Raw genomic sequence first — 24408 nt, 5'->3', positions numbered from 1 at the left:
CTTGCTGAGCCAAGAACCCATGGCTAAACAGTTCACAGGCCTCAAAAGAGAACCTACTATTATTTTGCTAAAGGGACACGTATTAAATTGATTCCTAATAACTTTCATTACACAGTTAAATCAATGCATCCCTCGATCCTCACCTGAGAAGCTTTCACTTTCAGTGGATGACGTTTAACACGGAAACTCACAACCAAGGTGCAGAGAATAAGAAAGTGTAGAATGCGCAGCCCTAAAGGGAACATACCTCTGGTACCTCACCTCCCCCTCCAAAAATAAGTTCAATCAGAGACCATTATGGAAGAGGTGACAGACAATGTGTAAGAGCCAGAGGCAGTGAATGGTCACACGGACACATTTGGATACAGTACAGCAGCTGCACATATGAACTCACAATGGTTTTGACAGCAGGCACAACACCTGTGCACACCCAAATCAGACTGAATTCCAGCATATCCAGGGAGCTGGGCACACAGTCCCACGCCTGGCAGGGAGGCTGGCAATTGTTACCTGCTGGGAAGAGAAGGGTCAGTTTTCTCTAAGAGTCTAGCACCTAGTAAGTTGACTACACTCCAGTAGAAGACCATACATCTAAGAATATCTGGGCAGCAAACTGGTTTTGGAAGTTTGTTGTTTTTCTTTTTCTAGAAGGACACAAAGTTGGTTGGATAAAGAAATGGAAATGGATCTGGGCAGAGTTGGAGAGATGAGTATTATCAAATAACATTGCAGACAACTAAAAAGGTTTTAGGTGCACTAAAAACTTTCCAAGAACTAAGAGATACAAAGTGAAAACAATGAAATAAGAAAAGTCAACCCTGAAATTGTTATAGAAGCACAGGACTGAAAAATAAAGTCATAACAGCGCAGTGCTTACATGAAAACTGACCCACCAACTAACGGAACAGGCTGAAGAGCCAGAAAAGAAAGGAAATACAACTCCAACCATCGAGTTTTTGGTAAAGGTTCAAAACCATAATTGGAAAAGATGCTCTCTTTAAAACAGTGCTGGGAAAACTCAGTACTCACATGTAGAAGAATAAAACCAGATTCCTGTCACTCATTTTGCACAAAAAACAATTAAAAATGGATCAAAGATCTTAATGGAAGACCTGAAATGCTACAACAAAACAGAGAAACATTGTAAGCTACAAGCATAGGCAAGATGCCTTAAAAAGAAGTCAAATAGGCTCAAGAAATAATCATTAAGAGCTGACAAATAGAGCCGGGCGTGGTGGCGCACGCCTTTAATCCCAGCACTCGGGAGGCAGGGGCAGGCAGATTTCTGAGTTCGAGGCCAGCCTGGTCTACAAAGTGAGTGTCAGGACAGCCAGGGCTACACAGAGAAACCTTGTCTCGAAAAAACCAAAAAAAAGAAAAAAAAAGAACTGACAAATAGGACAACAAGAAGTAAAAAGGCTTCTAAACAGCAAATGTTACAATCAAAACAGTGAAAAGGCGGCCTACAAAACAGATTTTTGCATTCTCTATATCCAACAGGAGATTAAAACCTACCACCCATAAACAAGTAAACACACACACACCCCAAATCTCCATTAATAAGCTAACAAACTGAACATATAGCTATCAAAAGAAGAAATGCAAGTAAGATCCATGAAAAAAATGTTCAACAACATTATCCTTTAGGAAAATGCAATTGAAACTATACTGGGTGTATGTGGTGACACACAACTGTAAAGCCTGCACCCAAGCCCTAAAGCAAAAGAACTATTGTGAATTTGAGGCCAGTTTGGGCTACACAGGGGGTACAAAGCCAGCCAGAGGTGTATGGTGAGATCTTGCCTAAAAACATCACACACACACAAAACAATCAATCAAAGAAGCAAGAATAGCTGGATAAGCAAAAGTACATTAATATTCTATCTCACTCCAATCATAATGGCTATCATTTAAAAAACATGCTGGGAGACGACGGAGAGATGGCTTGGTGGATCAAGAGCACTTGCTGTCCTTGCAGTTCTGGCTTCAGTCACCAGCACCCACATGGTGGCTCACAGCCACCCATCCCAGTTCCTGGGGCACCTAATGCCCTCTTCTGACCTCTGCAGACACCAGACAGGCACATGGTACACAAATATGTACCTCAGTATGGAGATATCTTCCAACCATAAAACTACCATACAATCCAGCTCTATCACCCCTAGGTGATCCAAAAGAGTCTAAGTCACGAGCCAGAGAGATACTACTAGCACAGCTGAGCTTATTGCTGCACTAGTCACAAAAGCCAAGACACAGAACTGGCCTAGAAGTCCACCAACAGATGAATGGATAAAGTGCACAATAGAATTTTATCCAACTGTGAAGAAAGATGAAATTATGTCATCTGCAGAAAAAAGAAAGGAGAGAAACTGGAGGTCATTTTGATTAAATAAGTCATACTCAGAAAAACAAATATTGCATGTCTTCTTTCAGAGTTAAAGAAATTAGATTTAAGTACACACACACACACACACACACACACACACACAGAGAGAGAGAGAGAGAGAGAGAGAGAGAGAGACCATGAAAGTTAAAGGGGATTATGAGGTATGAAGAAAAGAGTCACACAGAGAGAGAGAGAGAGAGAGAGAGAGAGAGAGAGAGAGAGAGAGAGAGAGAGAGAGAGACCATGAAAGTTAAAGGGGATTATGAGGTATGAAGAAAAGAGTCCAATGCAGTGGTTCTCAATCTTATTAATGCCGCAGCCTTTTAACACGTTCCTCATGTTGTGGTGACCCCAACCATAAAATTATGTTTGTTGCTACTTCATTTTGTTTGGTAGGTTGGTTTTCCAGATAGGGTCTCTTTATACAGCCTTAGCTGTCCTGGAACTTGCTCTGAAGACCAGGATGGCCTTGAACTTACAGAGATTCTGCTTCCCAAGTGCTGGGATTAAAGATGTGCACCACCACCACCCAGCTCCTTGCTACTTCATAACTGTACTTTTTAAATTTTTGCTATTACTTTTGGGATAGCATTGGAAATGTAATTGAGGAAAATATGTAATAAAAAATATTAAAAATTTAAAAAAAGGAATCAAAAGAACCGATAATAAAAAAAAATTTTTGCTATTATTATGAACATTACTGTAAATGTGTGTTTTCTGATGGTCTTAGGTGACTGACCCCTGTGAAAGGGTTGCTCGATCCCCAAAGGGATCATGACCTACAGGATGAGAACTGCTAGTCCAAATGAAAGGAACTCAAAAAAACAGTAAGAAGAAAGACAAAAATAGCAGGCTTTCATATACGGAATCTAGATTTAAGTGTATATGTACACACACACACACACACACACACATAATATATACTATACTGTGTTGACTAACTTTATGTTAACTTGTCACAAGACTGAGTCAACCTCAGTTGAGAATATATTTCCATAAAATAGGGTTGTAGGCAAGCAGGGTAGTGGCGAAGAGAAACTCAAGACAAATGGCTCTGTTCCGTCATTTCTATGGCCTCCTACCTTTAGCCTGGCCTCTACAGAGGCCTTCTTCCGAGCTTCCCTTCTGCGATACTGCTCCACTTTGTCCAGTTGGTCTGGGCGCTGAAGCATCCCAGCAACCCTTTGGACTGCTGTTGCAACAGCCTCCAGGTCTGTCTCCTTCATTGTCAAAAAGTAGGCAGAATCTTTGCACATGTCATACCACAGGTACACTATATACACAAAGGAGAGGGTATGTCAAAATGAAGTGATGACTCCACATGCAAAGGTCATGTGCTCACCATGCAACTAATGGAGAATTTCTATGGCATTTAAATTAGCAAACTAGAAATGAAAGCTGAACTTGGGTCATAAACTCCTTAAAACTGCAAATCTTTAGAATTCAACTGCTAAGAAGATTTTACCTTAACAGAGAGAAGCAGGGATATCTCACAGGCGTAAGACAGTCACACAGAGTATTTATACAGGGACTTAGACTATGTCAAAGGCAGCTCTAACATAATTCTTAGCCCTATAAAAGATCAGCTTTCATTTCTGGAGCTCACCCTAGTGCTGCCCAGGTCCATGGGGTAGTTAGTCACTGGAAGGCAACAACTATTACATACACTTCAGCAGCCCAGTGGGCAAACACGAGTCTTAATGACTCCCTTACCACTGCTCTGGGTGGCCAAGATACCACTTCTTACTTTTTAACACGTCTAAAAACAAAGGTAAGACAGCAAAAGGTATTTTATTGTCCTTACTTGAATAGCTTGTTTCCCCTAAGCACAAATGTACCAGGTCAATCACCCTTTAGTCTAATATCTAATACTATCCTAGTCATGGACCTACACTAGCTATTTGCTGATGCTGACCTACACTGGCTATCCAGCAAATGAGGGAATTAATAACACTGTTCCCTTTGATTTCAGCTACTCAACAGCCACAGACGTGATAAAGACCTACCTTCTGGAATCTTTCACTCTATTCCCAAGTAGTCTCAGAAAACCACTAAAATCCATTGTACATTTCCAGTTATGAAGCTTCTCCCTGTGTATTTCTCTCTTTGCATTTTCATTCAAGTGGAACAGCATTGCAAACACCATCTTCATCTTCTGACTATAAAATTACTTGTACCCAAACAGGAAATCTGAGCAGGCCACAGAAAGAGGATTCCACAACCACTTCTAACAGGACTGATTCACTGCGGGCTTTCTTTTTTTCTTTTTTTTCTTTTTTTTTTTTTGCTTTTGCTTTAGTTTGACATGTTATCTTCAGCATTCCCAACAACATTAAAACTTATATAATTCTATTTACAGGACTAGGTATTAAACTTAATACCAAATCATCCCTCTGGCATGGAGTCACTTCACTCCAGCTGACAGGTGAAAGGCAGTCCTGTGGCAGTGTTACAAGCCAGATGCAAAACGAAAGCTGACCCAAAACCAAAAAAGTTTTGCAAGAAAGAGTCCACTCATAAACCTGAACACGGAGAATCAAAAACTAAAAAAACAGTACGGGATCGCCACCAAATCTGCTTCCAACGGCAGTTTGAGGACTGTCAGATTTCCGGCCTCTGGGGCAAAAGGGAACTCTTGAGGGTAGAAGCAGCCCGGACCAAGGGGATGGGAGGGACGCACACCGAGGACAAACCCAAACCCGCCCAGGGACCCGCACCAGAGGGTGTCGCATCCCGCCAGAAACCTCGGCCGATGCTGTCCCTCGCCAAGGACAAACCCACTAAGGGGTACACTGTGCCACAGTCGAGGGCCCAGCGCCCCGCCCACCGCACAGTCACCCAAGGCTGTCAGAGCAGAGCTTCCTCACCGTCCGCACCGCCGCTGCCACCTCCCGGAGCCGGACCGGAAGTGTGCAACGCGGTCACTTCCGTTTCCGGCGTCTGAGCGGAAGGATGGGATCTGGGTAACCTTGAAGGCGCTGTACGGGCGATCTTTCTGTAGACTCTTAGGAAACTTGTCGTGCTCCTGGTGACACAGACTCAGGATCAGGGATTACGGATTCAGGCCTGGCTCCGCCGTCTGACGTTTGGCGCTCTCCCGACCCTCTTTTTTTAAGTAGCACCTATTGTACCCACCCTTTCTCTCCGGATTCACCTCTTAGGTTTGCCCTTGCTCAGTTCCTCCCCTTAGCTACCTTAATCTCTCCACACCTCTTCCATTTCTTTAGTGTGTCTTGTATTCAAGATTCCAGTACTTATATTTCGTATATTTGTTTCTTCTTGCTGTCCTCACCCTCATCCCTCAGAGGTTTCTGACAGCAAGTAGATTTCAAGTATTCAGGACAGTGCCACAGAGAGTGGGCTGCTGCTGATAGCTGCTCGCGTAGCACGCAGAAGCGACGAAGAAAACAAAAACACGAGCAAAACAGCAGCTGGTGGAATTACTCCAGCTGAAGGAAGCAGTGAAGCATCAGGTCGCCCCGGTACCTAGAACAGCCAGAAACTTTGTTCTACCTCTGCAGATACAGAGATTTCCCCCACACTGTTATGAACTTTTAGTAAATTTTGGCGGGGTTTAGGTTCTTCCACTCACCCATCAGGTATGAAAACCCTGCCCTGACAGGTTTGTTTGTTTGTTTGTTTGTTTGTTTCTTTTTTCACCTTTTCTGCATACATTTGTTGAGTTGTGTGCCTACCCATAACATCACTACAAAGTCTGGCTCTCCCAAGCCAATGGATGATGGGGTAAATCTTCAGTAAATGAAAGAACAATATAGGTAACCTGTCATAACCACAATGCAAATTATATGATGAAGTCAGTCTTTTGAAGATGCAGCCCCTCCCTTAGTGTAGGAGTTGCAACTGGGAAAGTGCCCTGACCCCTTAGTTTATGACAAAACAGGAAGAATTTCAGCTTCGTGAATGTTAAACTGCAAAGTGGGGAGGCACAGCTACCAAGACAAAGCTGTGGTTTTCCTTAGTTACCTTATATCCAACCCTAATCTCCTGCTGCCCACTATATAGTGGAGTGTTTAGTCATGGTGCTCCCTAACGAATTCAGTTAACTAGCCTAGTTAGATGTGAACTGCTTCGGTAGATGACTCAGCTTGTTTCCTTTCAATTAACTAACTAAATAAAATAAGAATCTCAGCTTTTGTTTTTGGCAAGCCACAGAGTGACAAAACTCAGGAAGTGAATATGCTAAGCATACTTTTGAGTGTACAGGTAAGTTCATAGGTAGGCCTAGGAATAACCAGAGCCAAGGTAGGGAAAGAAAAAATGAAGCAGTGACTAAAGGTTCTGCTGCCCTGAAGCAGGGAGAGTGGCCCCAAAGTCATTTTTACACCCACCCACACAAAGGAGAAGGCATGGGTTCCAAGTAGGTGAAGAGCAGATGGAGACTCCTAGAAACCCAGATGATCACCTCAGAGCTTCCTTGGTGAACAGGTGGGTCCAGAAACACAACAGAAATAATCTATCCTGGGGATGGCTAGAAGGCTACATGGCTATGCTAGGCCCTAAAGTAGAGAAGGCTGCCAAAGACACTGCACTTGGGACAGATTCCTCCTCTTCAGTGTGAAGAGTAGTGCTAAGGCCTAGCCTTTGGCAAAGAAAATCCAGAAGGGCTCTTTGGGCCCCTCAATCTTAATAGAAGTGAGTCTTAATGTGGCCAAAACTTGTTTGTGTTCTCAGAGGCCAGACTTCTTGATGAGCTACACAGTAGATGTTATTAAATATGCACCAAAGAGATAGAATTGTAGCCTCCAAACAAGTAGAACAGAGACAAGGAAGAGAGCATAGAGGATTTCAGACAGAAGAGAATGTGGGAAAAGGGAGACTTGATGCATAATTAAGAACAGAGTGGGAAGTACAAATATGTTCAAATGAGTGCAGGTACGTGGATTAAGCAAGGTGAAACTGTTATAAGAGAAAATTTAAAACATAAGGAAACAAAGGGGTTAGTAGTGGAGGAAGTTTTCTCATAATAGCCAATTAAATCCTGAAAAAAATTGTGGGTGGTGACATTAACATCAACTTCCCAGGTTTTGTCAAAAGCCACAGAGACTGTTGTGAAAATACAAAGTACATGAGCCATAAAGAAAAAAAGGTTAAAATGCATCTATTGCAGAATAAAAATACCATTGAGTGAAAAGATCCCTCTGCTCTGCCTTCCTCGGGGATGTTCTAGGGCACAGGAGGTTCCTGACCCCACCCCCACCCCCCACCCCTTGAGAGCAGAGGAGGACCCAATACCAACCCTTAACTCCAACTTTCTACTTTTACATTTATTATCCCCTTCTGCAATCCTAGAATGTGAATCCCAAACACTCTGAAGGAAAAGGCACACAATTTCACATTAAATACATGGAAATATGAGATTTATTTTACACAAGTTTTGCAAATGTAGTACAAACCACCACATGAGAAATGCGTTTGGATTCTCTGTTAAAACAGAGCACCAAGAAAATAGCACAGACAGCTGCACTGTAGTGTATGCCTAAAGTTCTTGAGGACTTTCCCCCCCCCCAGTCGAATCTGCAAATATAAGGGCACTTTGTATTTATTCCTCCCCAGCCCATCTCTCACTACACTTAATTTTTGATATTTTTTTAGCCAAAAAAACATGAACTTGTAGTTAGTGTATATGGTGAAATGCTAAAATAGGAACAACCTCTCTTCGCTTCCTGTGCAAGCTGACTGGAGATTTGTGATGAATGAGCAAAAGTGCAGGTTTGGGAGATTTGATCTTCATTAGACAGCATTGGCACCAGGTATCCAAGCTTGCCATAGGGTGTGGTATCCCCAAAACACAAAATCTGCTAAAATGACATCCAAGTGCAGAACTCAGTGTCCACAAAGCCTGACCTGCAGGGAAGCCCAGGTCCCTGTAGAGCTGCCCATGCTCCACATTTGGAAAGTCATCCCAGCAGGGGTGCAGATGAGGTACATCTGATTGATAAGTCATCCCAGCAGGGGTGCAGATGAGGTACATCTGATTGATAAGTCATCCCAGCAGGGGTGCAGATGAGGTACATCTGATTGATAAGTCATCCCAGCAGGGGTGCAGATGAGGTACATCTGAAAGGTTCAAAGTACCTGGGCAGAGAACATAGGGACTTCACTGAGGACACAGCTGTTCTTCGATTACATAGCAAGGGGATGATAAATATGTAGTAATGTATTTTGTTTTATTTTGTTTGAGACAAGGTCTGATGTAGGCTTGAACTGCTCATCTTCTGTTTCAATCGCTCAAGTGCTGGGATTCATGCCACTTGGTCTAATACTGTCTCTGAATTCCATCTTCATGGTCCCTTTCCCTAGGTTTTTTTCACTGTCTCCAGAACACTTGGTAAATATTGTATACATTGAAACATAACAGTCTACTGTGTTCCCTGCTCCTTGTGTAGGAAGTGTATAGGATGATGAGTATGACTTAGAATGGGAACATAACTAAGGACTTTCAGAGAGAAATACTAGATTGGAAGACACTTGAGTGGTATGAGCATGTCCTGTCCTTAGGAGCTAGGCATGTGTTTAGAACAGGAAGTGTTGCAGAAGACTCAAATTTTACCTGCTGTTATTCATTAATACCCACAAGGTATGCTATGCTTGGCAGAAATGCATAAGCAATGTATAAACTGGTGCAGTTTGAGGAAAGGAGGGAGACAGGAGGCTAGGCACAGGGGTAAGAACTGGGACACCATCCTGGCTTCAGACATTAAGTAATAGGAAAGCTGAAGTGGCCATATAAGCATGCCTTACATCTATGACAGCACAACTTCCATCTTGCCCTTTGAAAATCTTCTGTGGGCTAAGGACAGAGAGAGCACAAGGCCCAGGGCTCTCACAGTGAGTATTCTCAGTTCTAGGAGATCTTCAGTTGTATCCTGGTCCCATGGTGAGTCTTCTTGAGAGCCAAACAGCTCAAAAACTGGGCAGAAGACTTAGTCCTGCCCACCCAACTTGGTTCTGATAAGGTGATAGGCATCGCCAGACAGCTTCTTTCACTTGGCCAATGGTTGAGCAATGATACCCTGGAGCCATAGGTAAAGGAAAGAAAATCTATGCTGAAGAGACTACCTAGTAGAATTAGCCACAAGGCCTTTCCAGCCATTCTTGCCATTCCTAAGACCTCAGGGGAAGTAGCATCAGAGATGGATGTTCATCCCTGAAAAAGACTTTGAACCAAACAGACAGGCAGAGAGCAGCAGACCTTTACCTGTTTAGCGGATCCTGTGCTAATGGAGCAGGATTTGTGGTTTAAGCCCTTCCTTGGAACATTCTCAACTGCACCCCCAGCTATAGTCATTTTGCCAGCAGTTCCTGGTGACTCTTCCTTTCTGTTTTATACACAATATCCACATTTCCTACAATTAGATTGTATTGTCTTTACAATTCAAAACAAATAGTGGCTGCCTTTTTGTCCCTAAGGCTCCCTGAGCTAGAATGGTTGCTCTTACTGGAAGCCCTGTAAGACAACAGCCAGGGCAATGCCTCTTCATCAGTATGGCCTCATCCTTTTCTGTGTGTTGTGCTTCCCTGGTTCCTGGCCTCTACCATATGATGTACTCAGAGACACAGGCACATAAACCATACTCAGCGACCCACCAAAATCACCATGGTGTTTCCATGACTATCATTATGCAAAGTACAGCCTCGGTTCTTGATTAAGAGCCTCTGAATTCCTGCTACATACAGGCAGGAGGTGTAACAAGCTTGGACACGAGGAACACATCATTTTGACAATCAGTTGAGCCCTGGCCAGAATAGAATACTGTTAGCTACTTCCTTAAACATTTTAATTTCTCAAAGAGAAATGCTGTCCACTTGAACAGATTGAGGTTTATGCATGAGAATCCTCTGATGTTCTATGTGATTCAGAATGCTCTACTGCTATGCTACACACAGGGAATCTCAGCCTCACCCACTGAGTTCTGTAAAGAGGGTCACTATAAGAATCTCTGATCATGTTCCATTATCCAAGGACTGAATTTCCAGCAGAGGAGCAACTCTAGGGTAGGAAAATTCCATCAGAGCCTTTGGATGGGATCACAGTTATAGAGGCACTCTTAGGGAACATCCTGGGCACAGTCACCTGCCCAGGAGCAGCCCATGATGGTGAGTCCAGAGGCTCACGCTTAACAATAGGAGCTCTGCAGTCTTGGTCCAATGAGGGGTGCTGGCTCTCACTGTGGCTACACATGAAGAGGTGATGAGGAGGCTCTGGATCCAGGCAGGTGCAATGTGCAGAGTAAAGAGGAGCATGCTCCCTACAGGATCCAACAGTATCTCTGCTGTAGGGATTAGTTCCCAGCATACCATGACCAAGGTGTGGGGTACAGGCCTGCTGCCTATAGTCGGGCTCTGTTTTCAGGTGCATCCTGGCAGGGAAACCAACCAGATGTCTTCTGGCCATGTCGCTGGTTCCCAGCCACACACAGCTAGTTGCACTAGCTTCAACTATATCCTGGGACCCAGATTCATTCTCCATCTTGATTGGCACATCCAGTGACAATACTGGGTTGCATGGGGTGCCTATGGTCACTGGCAGGCTGGGCAATTTTGCATCCTCTGTAGAAAATCCCCTAGCTGTGAAGCGCTGCATTCCAGACAGAGGGATCCTAGATCCCAGACTGCCCTGGGAGATATGGCAGGTGGAAGGATCCACCTGGCCCTGGTGGATATCCGGCAAGGGTCTGTTCATCTGACTGCAGTAGGCACCAGTGGGATGGTCTAGTGAATCTCTAAAAGAAGCCATGTTGCTGGCACTGAGCATGCCCTCGCTTCCAGGGTAGGGCACACAGGAACCACGGGGCACCAGACATGTGGATGGCTCATTCTTACTAGGCTGCCGAGTCAGCTTGGTAGTGCCCTCCTGACTTCGCTGTTCTGTGCTCCAGTTCAGGTGCCTCAAGTGTACTGGTGTCTCCAAACCATAACTGTACTTGTGCATCTCCCTCTGCCCCCAGGCACCAGGGGATCTCCTTAGTATGTGCTTCTGGTCCTCCTCTTCTCTGTCCCTTCAGAGAAAAGATAGCCATTGGACATAGCACAGAAGCAATAGTCTCACTATTTACAGGCCACAGCCTCTCTATGAGTGGATGGCAACTTAGTATGATACCAATTAAATCCCAAAGGCAGCTTCAAATCTTCCCAGACCACATTGGCCTTTTCAACCACCTGTTGTTAGTCCGAGGGACCAGTGAAAAGCCTTCCTCACTCTATCTTGCCTTCCTTGACACCTAGGTTCCCAGGCAGCGTGCTACTCTCCTTGCTCCAGGAAGGCATCTCTGGGAATGGGTGAGTGCCTTCCATTAACCATATGATCATGACTAATATGATATTGTAGGGACTATTAAACTAAAAGAACAATCCTATGGTTGACCACAGGACACTTTGGGGGCTAACAGGACTAGTACCTGTGTGATGAAAGATGAGAAACGAGGAGGGTGCTACCTAATAGCCATTCTGTTAAAGAAACCTATGGTCAGGGTGAGAGGCTGGGCAAGTGGCAGGTGGAAGAAGGGCTATGACCTGAAAGGATTTCTGAAACAAACATACTCCTCCCTGATTGCTTGCTGTCCAGGCTGAGAGGATGTGTACAGACAAACCAGTGTGAGGGATGCAGCAAATATTTCTTCTCCATGCCTATTCCACCCCTTTCATTCTGATATCCACAGTGATTTAACTTGGAACTGGGAACTGTGCAGTGTGTTACCACTTACCCTGAAGTCCCCTTGGGGTCCAGCAGGTCAGGACCACCCCTGAGGCACAGACATGAAGACCTGGCTAGAGCCCGGGCCCAATGGCTCCTATCTGTTTGTCCCCTGAACAGTGAAATGCCATTTTCTCCATTGCTCCTTCCTGTTAGGGTTTAGAGAGGGGAAAGATGTCACAATGAGAGCTAATGAGCAGGTTTGTTCTCAGCAATGACCAGGACCAGAGTGACAGCAGCAGGCAATTATCTCAGTAGTACTCCCTGCTGGTCATGGCATCTCTAGGTAATACACAGAGTTCTGTGGGCATGGGGAGCTCTCCCAGGGACAGAAGCATCTCCCAACAGAGAAAAGCCAAGAAGGTGAAGTTTTAGAAGTACCTGCTAAGTAATTGAGTTTGGGATGCAATTCTGATTCACATAGACTTGTAACAGCTTTTGCCCTGTGAAGACCAGATAACAACATTAATGTAGGTTAACAATAAGACAATGGAAGGAGTCAGCAAAACCCCAGGCCCCATTGCCCAGACCTCTTGACTCACACTCACACCAATGAGTCTGCCAGAAGAAAACTGAACAAGTGAACTGCTTTTTATTCCTAGGTTGCTCTCAAAGGTTAGACAACAGAAGATCACTTGCTCAAAAGGAAATAGAAATTAACTCTTATACCTTTTAATCCTTATTTTGCAGAGTTTTTTTTTCTTATAGAACTTCTAAGGTCTAATGCAAAGCTAATTAATTACTTCAGGAAGTTTATGGCACATCGGTGGCTTTTAGAGATTCCACCTTCCTCCCCTCCAGAAGACCAGAATAAGAATAAAATTGGCTCTTGTGATTCAAGGAAGCTGTGTTTTATACAATCATCATAACAACGCATTAGTGATCACAGAGCCACTACCCCCAGGGTAAATATGGGGATGTGGGGTGTGACGAGAGAGCAGGCACTTGGAAGTTGCTTTTATTAAAAACTAAGCTCCTCACTTGGGCTCCTCACAAAGTATCTAAAGGCAGGATGAAAGTCCGGTGTCTCTACTTTCCCTTTGCATCTGTGTTCTCTACTTTAGATTGTCTGTTTGTCTATGTACATAGGCACATTAATCATTCATGGACCTAGGAACTAGGGGTACCTATCTTATTGTCTTAAGGTTATTATTGCTGTGATAAAACACCATGACCAAAAGCAACTTTGGGGGGGGGGGGTTATTTCACTCACAGTTCCAAATAACAGTTCATCATCGAAAGCAGTGAGGGTAGGAACTCAAGCAGGGTAGGAACTTGAAGGTAGGAGCTGATTCAGAGGCCTGGGAGACTTCTGCTTACTTGCTAACTCACCATGGCTTGATGAGTTACAGAAATGAAGGACCATCAGCCCCAAGATGGCACCATCCACGATGAGCTGGGCCCCCTCCCTCCATAAATCATTAATTAAGAAAAGGCTCTGCTGTTGGGCCTTATGGAAGCATTTTCTCAGTTGAGGCTCCTTCCTTTTCAGATAACTCTAACTTGTGGCTGATGTAAAAGTAGTACATTATTGCATTCGTCTTAAAGACTTAAGGCACAAAAAATAAGAATAATGGAGGAGGCTTGTCAGCTCTTTACTGCAGTCTGTTTCATATCCTTTTTTTGATGGCTTTTTAAAGACAGGGTTTTTCTGTGTAGCCTTGGCTGTCCTGGACTCACTCTGTAGACCAGGGTAGCCTTAAATTCATAGAAATCTGCCTGCCTCTGCCTAACAAGTGTGCAAGTGCCACCACCAGAGCCTTGCTCTGTTTCATGTTCTTGAAGTGACTAGAGGCCTCTAGTCATTTCTCCAAACCTGCAGACACCTTAGATTCTAGCAACAGGAAGGCTTCATAAGGCAGACTGTCCATGATGGTAGAGTCAAAGCTTGAAGAAATATTAACTATCTCCTGAGATCCAGTTTATCTTCTCAAGTAATAAGGATTTCTTCAGACCACTTTGCAGAACCAGAACTGACTGAATAGTTAACCAGATTACCATGCCTCGACTAGAACTGCTTAATTAAGCATACCTCTTACCCTTACTCCAATTCTGCCTCTGTTTAATCCAAAAGCTTTTGTATATGCTCCAAATATGGGTGGGACCTTTTCATGTCTTCCTATCTCCTATGTACTAGATCAATGTCTTCCTTCTCCATATTTATCATTATTGGCCTCTTTAATGGACATAGTTGGATGAGTAGCCAAGTCTGGCCTGCTTAGGGATACAGGAGTCATAAATTTCATCATTAAATTCTATTTAGCATAATTTTTAGTCATCTTGATAGGCCCATTTTTCTTTTTGAAGGAGAAATTTAAGTGTCTTGTCTAATGATGTCCCTCTACTGGGTGCCAGTCCTGGGCTTCAAACTCTATCTGCTGGACTTACCCCAGAGTCCTCTGTGCAGTATGATGTATCTCTTTGTACCTGGGATTGGTGAGGAGCTGTGAGACTGAGAGAGAGGGAAGCCTAGTCGGCTGAGTCGCTGCTGGGAATGTGTATGCACTCTTTGAGAATCATATTTCTCACTGTATATGTATGGGCAATGACAAAACTGTAGCAAGTACTGACTTGGAGATTTGAAATAAATTTTAGCAGGCAGGTAAAAGAACATAGCAGGCTGAAGAAATAAATAGGAACATCCAACACAAAATCCGAGTTAAGAAAGCTGAGAGAAGGCAGCTGCTCCTGCAGTAACGATACAACTGCTCCCAGAGTCAGCTCTCAGGGTCTGGCACCATCCTCTCTGCCTCTGAGGAGAATGAATTGTGGAGCTGCTGCTTCAGAAATCCTATAAATCCATCTAGGTATCTCCTTGGAAGGGGAGTGGTCTGTGTACTCAATCTTGTTCCCCTCATGACTCCAAGGCAGAGTGAAATGATACCAGGAATTGCATTTTCCATCTTGGGATTAGAGGTTACACTAGAAGTCTCTCAGTCCATCTCTGAGCACAGCATTAGTGCTCTTTATAGCTAGAAAGGCTGTAACTATCTGTGACTACCATTTCCTCATCAGCCTTGTCCCTTCCCACAGTACAGCCTCTATGCAGGCAGTTAAATGCCTTGTAAGGCTGTTTCAGAAGGCAGTGCCCATTCTACAGGCTCCCCTATTCTGAACTGAGGGTGTCATGCCCCACATCCTGGGACAGTGCCAGTAACGAGCTTCCTGATCCATCGGCTAGTCTGTGCTTCCCCTATGTCATTGGCTGAAAGGAAAGAGATCCTGTTAGCTCTACACCAGAGCCTTTCTTTTATCCTTTGTGGCCTCTCTGCTGTAGCCACGGCTGAGTGACCAATCTGTGGCTTAGCCCTAGACCATGGCCTTGGCCCCCTCCCCGGCACTCTTCCAGCAACCAAGGCCAGAGAAGACCTCACAATGCCTCTAAGAGAAGATCACTATGGCTCCGAATTAGAAATAGGGTCAGGGTTACAGCTGAAACTCATGGTTCAATTTTAAATAGATGGATAGCCCATCTCAGCTTCCACTGTTTATCCAAAGCCTTGCTGTCTTAACTAACACAACTGAGACCTTAGTATGCTCTGGCGAGGGAAGGTAGGCACCTTGGTTGCTTTAGTCACTAATGGACAAACAAGTGACTGGAAATTAGTTGGGGTTTTTTGTTTTGTTTTGGGGGATTGTTTGTTTTTTACTACTACTACTACTACAGTGGAACAGGAGAAAGCATTGCCTACAATCTGTGTGGGAAATTGTTGTGCAGCAGTTTCTTCCTAGGTTAAAACCTTCCATCTCAGAAGAAAACTCCTTAAGACATAGGATGTAAGAGGAATGTTTAACGACAGGATTTTTTCAGGCGAGGAAAACAACAAAATGTTCTAAGGGAAGGTAAAACATTCCGTCTTGCAGTGAAGGTTATTAAAACAGGAAGTAGACAACCCAAAATACCTTCAGGAAGATCCTGAAACTGAATGGATTCAGTAAGCACCTCCAAAGAATATACAAGCAGTAAAATCTGCTGAGACTCTCACAAGCCAAGCTGCCTAGATGACCCTCAGATGAGATGAGCTGCTTAGAAAAGGATCAGATCAACTGAGCCACCAGGAAAGGCCACCCTCCAACCTATTGTGCTGCCTGAAAGCTGTGCAGATGTGCAGAATGCTTCAGATTTCCAGCTTTCATGAATTGTCTGTCATGCTGGGATGGGCTTCAGTGATGCAGCTGTCTCTGGGTCATTTCTGCTCCCATGAGTCACCCTCCCTTATATTTCTGAAAGTAACCATAATAAAACTCTTTGGTCTACCAAGTGGGACTTCATGCTCTCCATACTTTGGTCTGTCATCAGTGCACTGTCTTGGGTGAGTAGACATTTGCTCATGTCTCTCCAGGAACAGTGTCATACAATAGAAATCAAATTCAGAACGGAGGCACGGTTGTCTCCCAACTCTCTCTGACCTCATACTCCCAGATCACTATATCAGGTAGAAAATAACTTTATATCACTCCCAGAAATGGCCCAGAAAACTAGGTGTGTTTTCTACTCCTGAAAACTGAGAAACTGTCACAAAGATGGTGAGACAAGGCCCTAGAAAGTTGACACAGTCCCAATAATTACCTTAGATGTGCCCTCTAGACAGATAACTGTATTGTACCCAACACCAACAAACTGAGGAGGAGGCAGGCTCAATAGAGGTGACTTGCTATTTTGGCCTCTCTCTGGGTGGCTGAGCCTAGAAGGTAAGGGCAGCTTTAGCGCAATGGGAGTGTGTGGTGCTACAGCTTGCACCAATTTTGAAAAGATGTCTTTCCCTAAGAGTTGTCAGGTACATTTTGAGATGGTTTTAAAAATATCAAACTTCAGGCTAAGAGATGGCTAAGTGGTTGAGTACTGACAGCTCTTCCAGAAGTCCTGAGTTCAATTCCCAGCAACCACATGGCGGCTCACAACCATCTGTAATGGGATGCCCTCTTCTGGTGTGTCTGAAAACAGCTACAGTGTACTCATATACATAAAATAAGTAAATAATTCTTTAAGAAATATCAAACCTCATATTTATTATTTACTGGGGCAACTTATATAGAAATTACAACATGTGGGGCATTTTGCTGTCATAATTCAATGTCATGATGTGACAATTTATACTCACCTTGAGTCCATCGTAACCACAATGTCTGCCCTGTGCTTTGCCTTCAAGAATGTGCTTTTCATTTTCATCTCAGTCACAGAAGGCAAGACTGGCGCCACGATGCAGAACAATGAGAGTCGAGGAGGCAGGGCTGCTCCTGATGGTGTCTTCTTCTTCTGTCCAAACAGGAATTTTAGTTTTCCTTGGAACTGCATGGTCTGGTGTTTTAAAGAGACAGAAAGATGACATGCTGTTTACAGAGCCAACTCAAGTATGTGAAGGTCATTTCGTAGCAATACCATTAAGCAGGCCTAATCCTAAAACTTTAAGAAACACCTGCCTCCACTAAGGAGCTCAACATGTGGAGGACCAGCTCTGCCCTAGGGATACAGTTCCTTTATTGGCAGTCTCATGGCCCGTTATAAATAGCATAATCTCATCATGCACATATTAGCATGCCCACCATCCATGTGTCATGAGCACATATCTACCTAAGTGGCCACTGACCTATACCCAGCCATCAGCCATCTTTCGCAGGACTTCTCTGGAACTTAGTCCTGAGAGCTGATCAAGCTTTAACTTTTTATTTCCAGATTAGCACTGCTCACTTTTATAAGAAGATAAGGACAGCTTGGTTTTTATTAATCTAGAATAGACAGTGTGTATTTCAATGCCAGCGAAGAGCTTAGGCAAGTATCCCAAGTTAGTAACCTAGGGAGGGATTGTCTATCCTGTGTGTGGAGTGAGCCTCAAAAAATCAGCTTGGGGTAGCTCCCAGAGCCATGGATAGGAGCTGGGTTAAGCTGGTACAAATGAGAAAAACATCCACAAAATGTGATGGACCAAGAGTGCATACTGAGGTTCCAGCCATACCTCATACAGATTTCTCTGACCTTTCTCAAGTGTGCAGTAAGCCTGACAGGAATTTGTTATTCCAGGCTTTGATGGATGGTCTGTAGGGATCTTCAGATCCCAGGGTTTTACTTCTGGGGCTCCATAAGTCAGGTGAGGGCAATAGCCCCTTCTCCCTGGAAACTGTTCAATTGGAGGAGATGGGACCTCCCCATGACCCTTAGTCTGTGCTGCAGAGATGGAAACCCCTAGGGAACTTTTGCCAGGTTATTTAGAGACGGGACACATATGCCAGGCTTGTTCTAGGTGGGCCAAAAGGACCATATGCAGTGGTCACAGGATCTTATGATCTTATGATCCTGGGTCCACAAATCAGTCTAGGAAGCTGAGCCCAAGTGTCCTGAACACTAGGAGGTGAGATGAGTCAGAAGACTCAGAGATGAGTACTTGCCAAGACAAGGCAGAATGTCCAGGGGCTCTCAGACAGCTGCGACCATTGGGGAGAGAGAGTGCAGGGACCAGGAGCCAAGGTTCTGACAGGGCAAATGCAGTGTGGCCTGGCAAGGTAGGCAGGTTCTAGAGTCCTTGCTCTGCTAAGTCCCTGGAAGATAACCTCTTCTTCTCTTCATATGGAGTTGGAAGAGGAAATGATCAAATGTAAAACGTAGAAACCCAGGGCTAGAAAGATGGCTCAGCATTAAGAGCACGTGTTGCTCTTGTAGAGGACCTGGGTTCAATTCCCAGTATCCACATTGGTTCAAAACAATCTGTAACTCCAGTTCCAGGGGATTTGATCCCCTATTCTGATCTCCATAAGCATAAAGCATGAACATGGTACATACATACATGCAGGAAAACACTCTCATATGGAATAATAAAACATATAAGTCTAATAATAAAAAATAAGGAAAATTATTACATTCTTTAAAAAAAAAAACAAGTGCTCTTGTGATAAAGGGCTGAAACCAAAACCGTGGATAAAGGTCTGTGGACTCAGCTATGCCATAGTGCACATGTGGAAATGAGAAAATAACTCCCAAGAGTTGGCTTTCCCCTTGCACTACGTAAATCCTAAAGATCAAACTCGGGTGGTCAGGTTTGACAGCAAGCTATTTACCCACTGACCAAGCTCATCAGCCTCATTATCTATCTATCTATCTATCTATCTATCTATCTATCTATCTATCTATCTATCTATCTATCTATTTATTGACAGGCAGGGTCTTATGCACCCTCGGGTGGTCAGGTTTGACAGCAAGCTATTTACCCACTGACCAAGCTCATTAGCCTCATTATTTGTTTGTTTGTTTGTTTGTTTGTTGACAGGCAGGGTCTTATGAACCCAGGCTGGCCTTGGATAATTGAACTTCTGATACTCCTACTTCTACCTTCCAAATGCTGGAATTTTAAGAAGTGTGAGCCACCATATACAGTTTATGTGGTACTGGGGATTAAAACCAGGGCTTAGTACATGCTGGGGAAACACTTTACAAATTTACTACATCTCCAGTCCTTGAAAAGGCTTTTAAAATGAGTTTTAAAGAAATGTACAACTAAACTTAAGTTGAAAATTGTTGTCAATGTTTAAATATTTCAACTGGTTTTTTTTTTTTTTCACAATCCTCTAGGTCTTCTCTCATTTCCTCCCCATCTACCTACAAGTGCTATTAAGGTCTAGCTCTGCCAACTTACTAGATTGTAGCCTCTACACAGTGCTCACTCTGTCCTACCTTTTATTCACCACAGTAGAAAGTATCCCACATGTCCCTGGCATCCACCCACTCACCAGAAAGCCAGAGGTGCTGTCCAGCAGGCAGCGAACACGACAAATGAAGCAGCGTGTCAAGAAGGCCGAGTACTCTGAGGGCAAGCCCTTGCCTCCTTCTTGGGCCCTGAGCAGCTTCCCCAGGACAGTATTGTCTGACAAGATAATGCAAATAATGCCAATTAATTGTGATAATTGGGCTAGGAAACAGCATATGGGAGCTATCAAGATAGTGGATACACAAATAGGAGACTATGTAACTGGTTGCCACAAAGCATGTAACAAACATACCATTCCTTCTAGAATGCACATCTCTCTGTGAGTCTCCAAGCTTTTGTCATTCGCCATGTCCCCAAGAGTCAGTGCTTTGGTGGATTTTGTTTTCACTGGCGCTGACTGGCATTGATTTTTACCACGGCTGCATGCGTGACTAAGGGTCAGTTGTTTAGTGTTGTTTGAGCTGTATAAATGATATGACATGTAGCCACCTGTGATCTAAGGTGAATTATGCTGTTAGATGTTGAAGTTAGGTGGAAATTTTTCTTTGATTTATTTAAATTTTAGGAAACCATCTGAATGAACCCCTGGGTGAAGTCCAGGACCCACGGGCCCACTGTTAAATACTATTTACAGGAAAAATCTATGCCCACCTCATCAATTGGGTGTCAGTTGGGTATACTGTATTTGTTGGGAAGTGATCTACAGGATTATAGTGCATAAAGGATAACTATGTGGAACATTTTGTTTTTGTTTTTTCAGTTAACTATAAATTGGCCCGAAGCTGTTGCTGCCTGGAAGATAAGAGGTTTGAGAGAGTTTTGTTTTGTTTTGTTTTGTTTTGTTTTGTTTTGTTTTGCTTTGCTTTGCTTTGCTTTGCTTTGCTTTGCTTTGCTTTGCTTTGCTTTGTTTTGAGTGTCAAGTTTGTAGGCTCTTAGTGTTGAAAATATCAAATATAGCAGAGCCTGGGGTCTGGACCTTGAGTATCCTCCAAAGCCCCATGGACCCCAGCCTGTGGTGGTGGAACCTATCAGAGGCAGTGAGGAGTATTAGGACTCTATCCTTGAGAGATATTATGGGATTCTGTTACAATTTAAAGTGATGTGCTTGGATATTACCATGACAGTGGGTAGAACAGCAATTACTAATCATGATTGTCAACTTGATAGGCTCTATAAAAGCCCAGGAAATAAACATCTGGGCAGGTTTGTGAGGGGGTTTCTAGATTGGGTTAATTGTGGTGGGAAGATCCACTTGAAATGTGGCAGCACAATTCCATGATTTAGGCTGAATAAAAAGGGACACCAGCATCCATGTCTGTTTCCTAACCATGCATGCAACGTGACCAGCTGTATCATGTTCCTGCTGCCATGCCTTCTCTGTATGGTGGGCTCTATCTTCCAACACTGTACAGAAATAAATCTCTCCCTCCCTCCCTCCCTCCTTCCCTCCCTCCTTCCCTCCCTCCTTCCTTCCTTCCTTCCTTCCTTCCTTCCTTCCTTCCTTCCTTCCTTCCTTCCTTCCTTAAGCTGTTTTTATCAAGTATTTTGATGCAGCATCATCTACAGTAACTAATATGGACCTGATTCTCTTTTTTTCCTCTCTGAGTTGATGACAGATAAGGATTTTACCTCACCAGACACTTCTACTGTAATGTGATGCCCTTCACTAAATGCCTAAAAGAAGAGGATTCACAATCAATGTACTGAATCCTCCCAAAATAACCTTTTTTCCCTCCTGAGCTGAGTATTTCCATTATCTGTCATAGTGGAGAGCAGAGCAGAGTGGAGCAAACACGGTGATGTAAAGGCTCTCAGTAGCCATACAGACCCTGGGATGGACTAATTGCTGGCTGGGGGAGTATAGAGAGGCTGGGGGAGTGTGGAGAGGCTGGAGGACTGTGGAGAGGCTGGAGGCATGTGGAGAAGTGTGACCAAAGAATCCTGGAGAAAATTCTGTGGGGATGTAGAGGAAAATGTGGATGCCAATGAAGTTGCCTCACCTGTGTCAGCATGTGGGGACTGCCCAAACACCACCTGAGGAGGGTCCATGGCCCAGTGTAGCTGTCTGCAGAAGTCCTGCCGGTCATCCACATGGATGTAGTCATAAATGTTTTGATGCATGACATCTGTCTGAAATACAGAAGGCAGATGCTTTAGCCTCATCCTGAGTTTACAAGTTCTGGTGAGTGTGAACCACAGGATCAACCATTTAAAAGCAAGTCACATGTGTAAAGAGAGCTTTGAGAAAAAGACAGACCTTTACTCTCGAGGTTTCAACAGCTCTCCTGGAAGGATGAGCCTCCATGGTCATGTCACCCCTGGGCATGTTCATTTTGTGGCTCCCAGGATCTGACCTTCATGGTGGTATCATTATGTCCTCAGAGCCATGGGTGCTCAGACAGAGGTTTTTCTTTCCTAAATCAGCTGTGTTACTTTATGCCAATTGTGTCATATGCTTCAACCTACCCAGGTCCATGGTGCATTCAGGACACACTAGATCATGGACCTCACTCTGGTCCACTTTCCTCTAACCTCTTTAAGGAAAATCAGAGGAAAGGAAGCCAACTATTTTAGGCACTGGAACCCTCTTGTAGCTATCTGGTGGACAGAGCAGAATCTTTGGCCTGCAAAGGCTGACATGAAGGTTTTGACAATGCTAGGGATAGATAACCCATGAACTTGGCGAGATCTCCTGTCATCCTTACTATTCTCAAAAGGAAGAATCTGGAAAATTCTTTGCACTGGGAACCCAGCCTACTAAAGTCATCAGGTTGGCAGCATCTCTATAGGACTGGGTTCTCATAATAGGGCTATTTCTGGGTTTCATCCATTTTAGAAAGGATGAATTTAGATGAATGATTATAATAACCAGAATACTCTTTTCCCAGATAGGGAAATGCCCCTTAGTAATCAAACAAAAATGTCATATTTTAACAATGTAACTAGCAATTTCACCCAGAGTTCATGAAATCCTTCATGTTTTCCCCAAATCCTTATCATTGTTGGTGACTTTGTGGATAAGCTCTGTGGCACACAAGATATTCAATAAGATTCTCCCTAGGAGGTGGCAGGATATGGCTATAAATGTGCACTGATTCAGTGGCACACACCATCAATCTAGAGGGAACATTTTACAAAGAAATGTTCAGATAGAGTCCAGAGAAAAGACAGAGAGTAAGTCAGAATGGCTGCTGTCTGGTTAGTGATGTCCAGGGTCAGGGCTCTGGAGGCAACTGTGGGCCTGAGGCATAGGAATCTATTTGTGACAGAGGTGAACACACTAGCTTATTTGCTTGCCTTTTTGAGAGAGAGAGAGAGAGAGAGAGAGAGAGAGAGAGAGAGAGAGAGAGAGAGAGAGAGAGAGAGAGAGAGAGAGATTTTCTCAATAAGCAGCCCAGGCTTATCTCTGACTCATGATCCTTTTACCTCCAGCCCTCCACAGTGCTAAGATTACAGGTTTAACCATCACAATCCCTGCCACCTGAATTGAAACACTGACACTGAAGCATAGCAGAAGTTGATTTAAATTGAGAAAATCTCTGTTTGAGGAAGCATGATGCTGGAGCCTCTTTAGCTGCCCCTAAATTATGAGTCAGGCTACACAAACAGGTTGAATCAGATACCAAAGGAATATTGGATTCTTTGGAATCTATCTTTTGGCCCATTTTGTGTGGCACCATCATCTTTATCTGGTGGCATTTAAAAATGTAGCCTCTTTCCTCCTATCTTTGCCCTGTCATCTCTAGAGAGATCTGTCACACACACACACACACCCCGATATTTACTTTGGGTATGGTACACAGCAGGAGATTTGATGGCTTTTTCTGGCTTGGTTGACTGCAGGAGTGGATTTTTTCATAGGTCCTAGACTCTGGTCTTTGAGCAGTACTGTTTGTGGGTTTGCCTGATTGCACTTTCCCACTTGGTCTTCTATTAGTCTCTAAGAAACCTGTTTCTTACCATGTGGTAATCCCCTCCTCACCTAAGAATGTTTCTATATTTACACTTGGGTGTCAATGGAGATTCTAGAACTAGAGTGCCAATGTTCACCAGAAGTGTCTCTGCTTCCACTATAATCACAATAACTGTGTAGTTTATATGGAGAAGGGTAACATCTTCATTATTGTAATGAGTTTTCCTTCTGGGTAAGGCTTATATCACCATGTATTTAAACCAGTATTAATTTCAGCAGCAGCACCATCATCATCATCATCTCTGTGAATGTTCTGTAAGTCACTGAGTACTTTCATCCTTAGAATGTGGTGGGGTTTGCAGGCAGTACCTTTTCTTTTTAAAAAATGTTTTTAATTAATTTATTTACTTATTTTACACTCCATGTTTTATTCCCCCCTCCCCAGCCACCCTCTTAATGCTTCACATCCCATACCTCCTCTCCACCCCCTGCTTCCATGTAGGTGTCCCCACCCCCACCCCACCTGACCTCTAAACTCCCTGGGGCCTCCAGTCTCTTGAGGATTAGGTGTATCATCTCTGAATGAACACAGACCAGGCAATCCTCTGCTGTATATGTGTTGGTGGCCTCATATCAGTTGATGAATGCTGCCCGTTTGGTGGTCCAGTGTTTGAGAGATCTTGGGGGTCCAGATTAA

At 43.8% G+C, this 24408-nt stretch overlaps 2 protein-coding genes across 4 annotated transcripts in view; both read right to left on the bottom strand.

The window, feature by feature from the left end:
• The window catches only part of Exoc3 (exocyst complex component 3), a 35974-nt gene extending 30651 nt beyond the window's left edge, over positions 1-5323 (bottom strand). The window contains exons 1-3 of one of the 3 annotated variants that reach the window (XM_029468259.2): positions 5254-5281; positions 4100-4145; positions 3469-3659 (exon numbers count right to left, since the gene is read on the bottom strand). In XM_029468259.2, the coding sequence (XP_029324119.1) occupies positions 3469-3642 (174 nt within the window). In that variant the 5' untranslated portion in view covers positions 3643-3659; positions 4100-4145; positions 5254-5281. The other 2 variants (XM_021180434.3, XM_029468260.2) reach the window with 2 other exon arrangements.
• A 5074-nt stretch (positions 5324-10397) lies between these two features.
• Positions 10398-24408, bottom strand: part of Ahrr (aryl hydrocarbon receptor repressor) — a 71280-nt gene continuing 57269 nt past the window's right edge. Inside the window, exons 5-10 of the mRNA XM_021180983.2 lie at positions 21799-21928; positions 19821-19954; positions 17204-17400; positions 12483-12544; positions 12112-12250; positions 10398-11406 (exon numbers count right to left, since the gene is read on the bottom strand). Coding sequence (XP_021036642.1) covers positions 10398-11406; positions 12112-12250; positions 12483-12544; positions 17204-17400; positions 19821-19954; positions 21799-21928 — 1671 coding nt within the window. The remainder of the gene's footprint in view (positions 11407-12111; positions 12251-12482; positions 12545-17203; positions 17401-19820; positions 19955-21798; positions 21929-24408) is intronic.

This window comes from Mus caroli, unplaced genomic scaffold, assembly GCF_978045245.1.
Source record: "Mus caroli unplaced genomic scaffold, Mus_caroli_1 scaffold_15, whole genome shotgun sequence".
Taxonomy (NCBI): Eukaryota; Metazoa; Chordata; class Mammalia; order Rodentia; family Muridae; genus Mus; species Mus caroli.
Note: the sequence above shows the minus strand (reverse complement) of the source record. Positions and strands in the feature narration are given on the sequence as shown.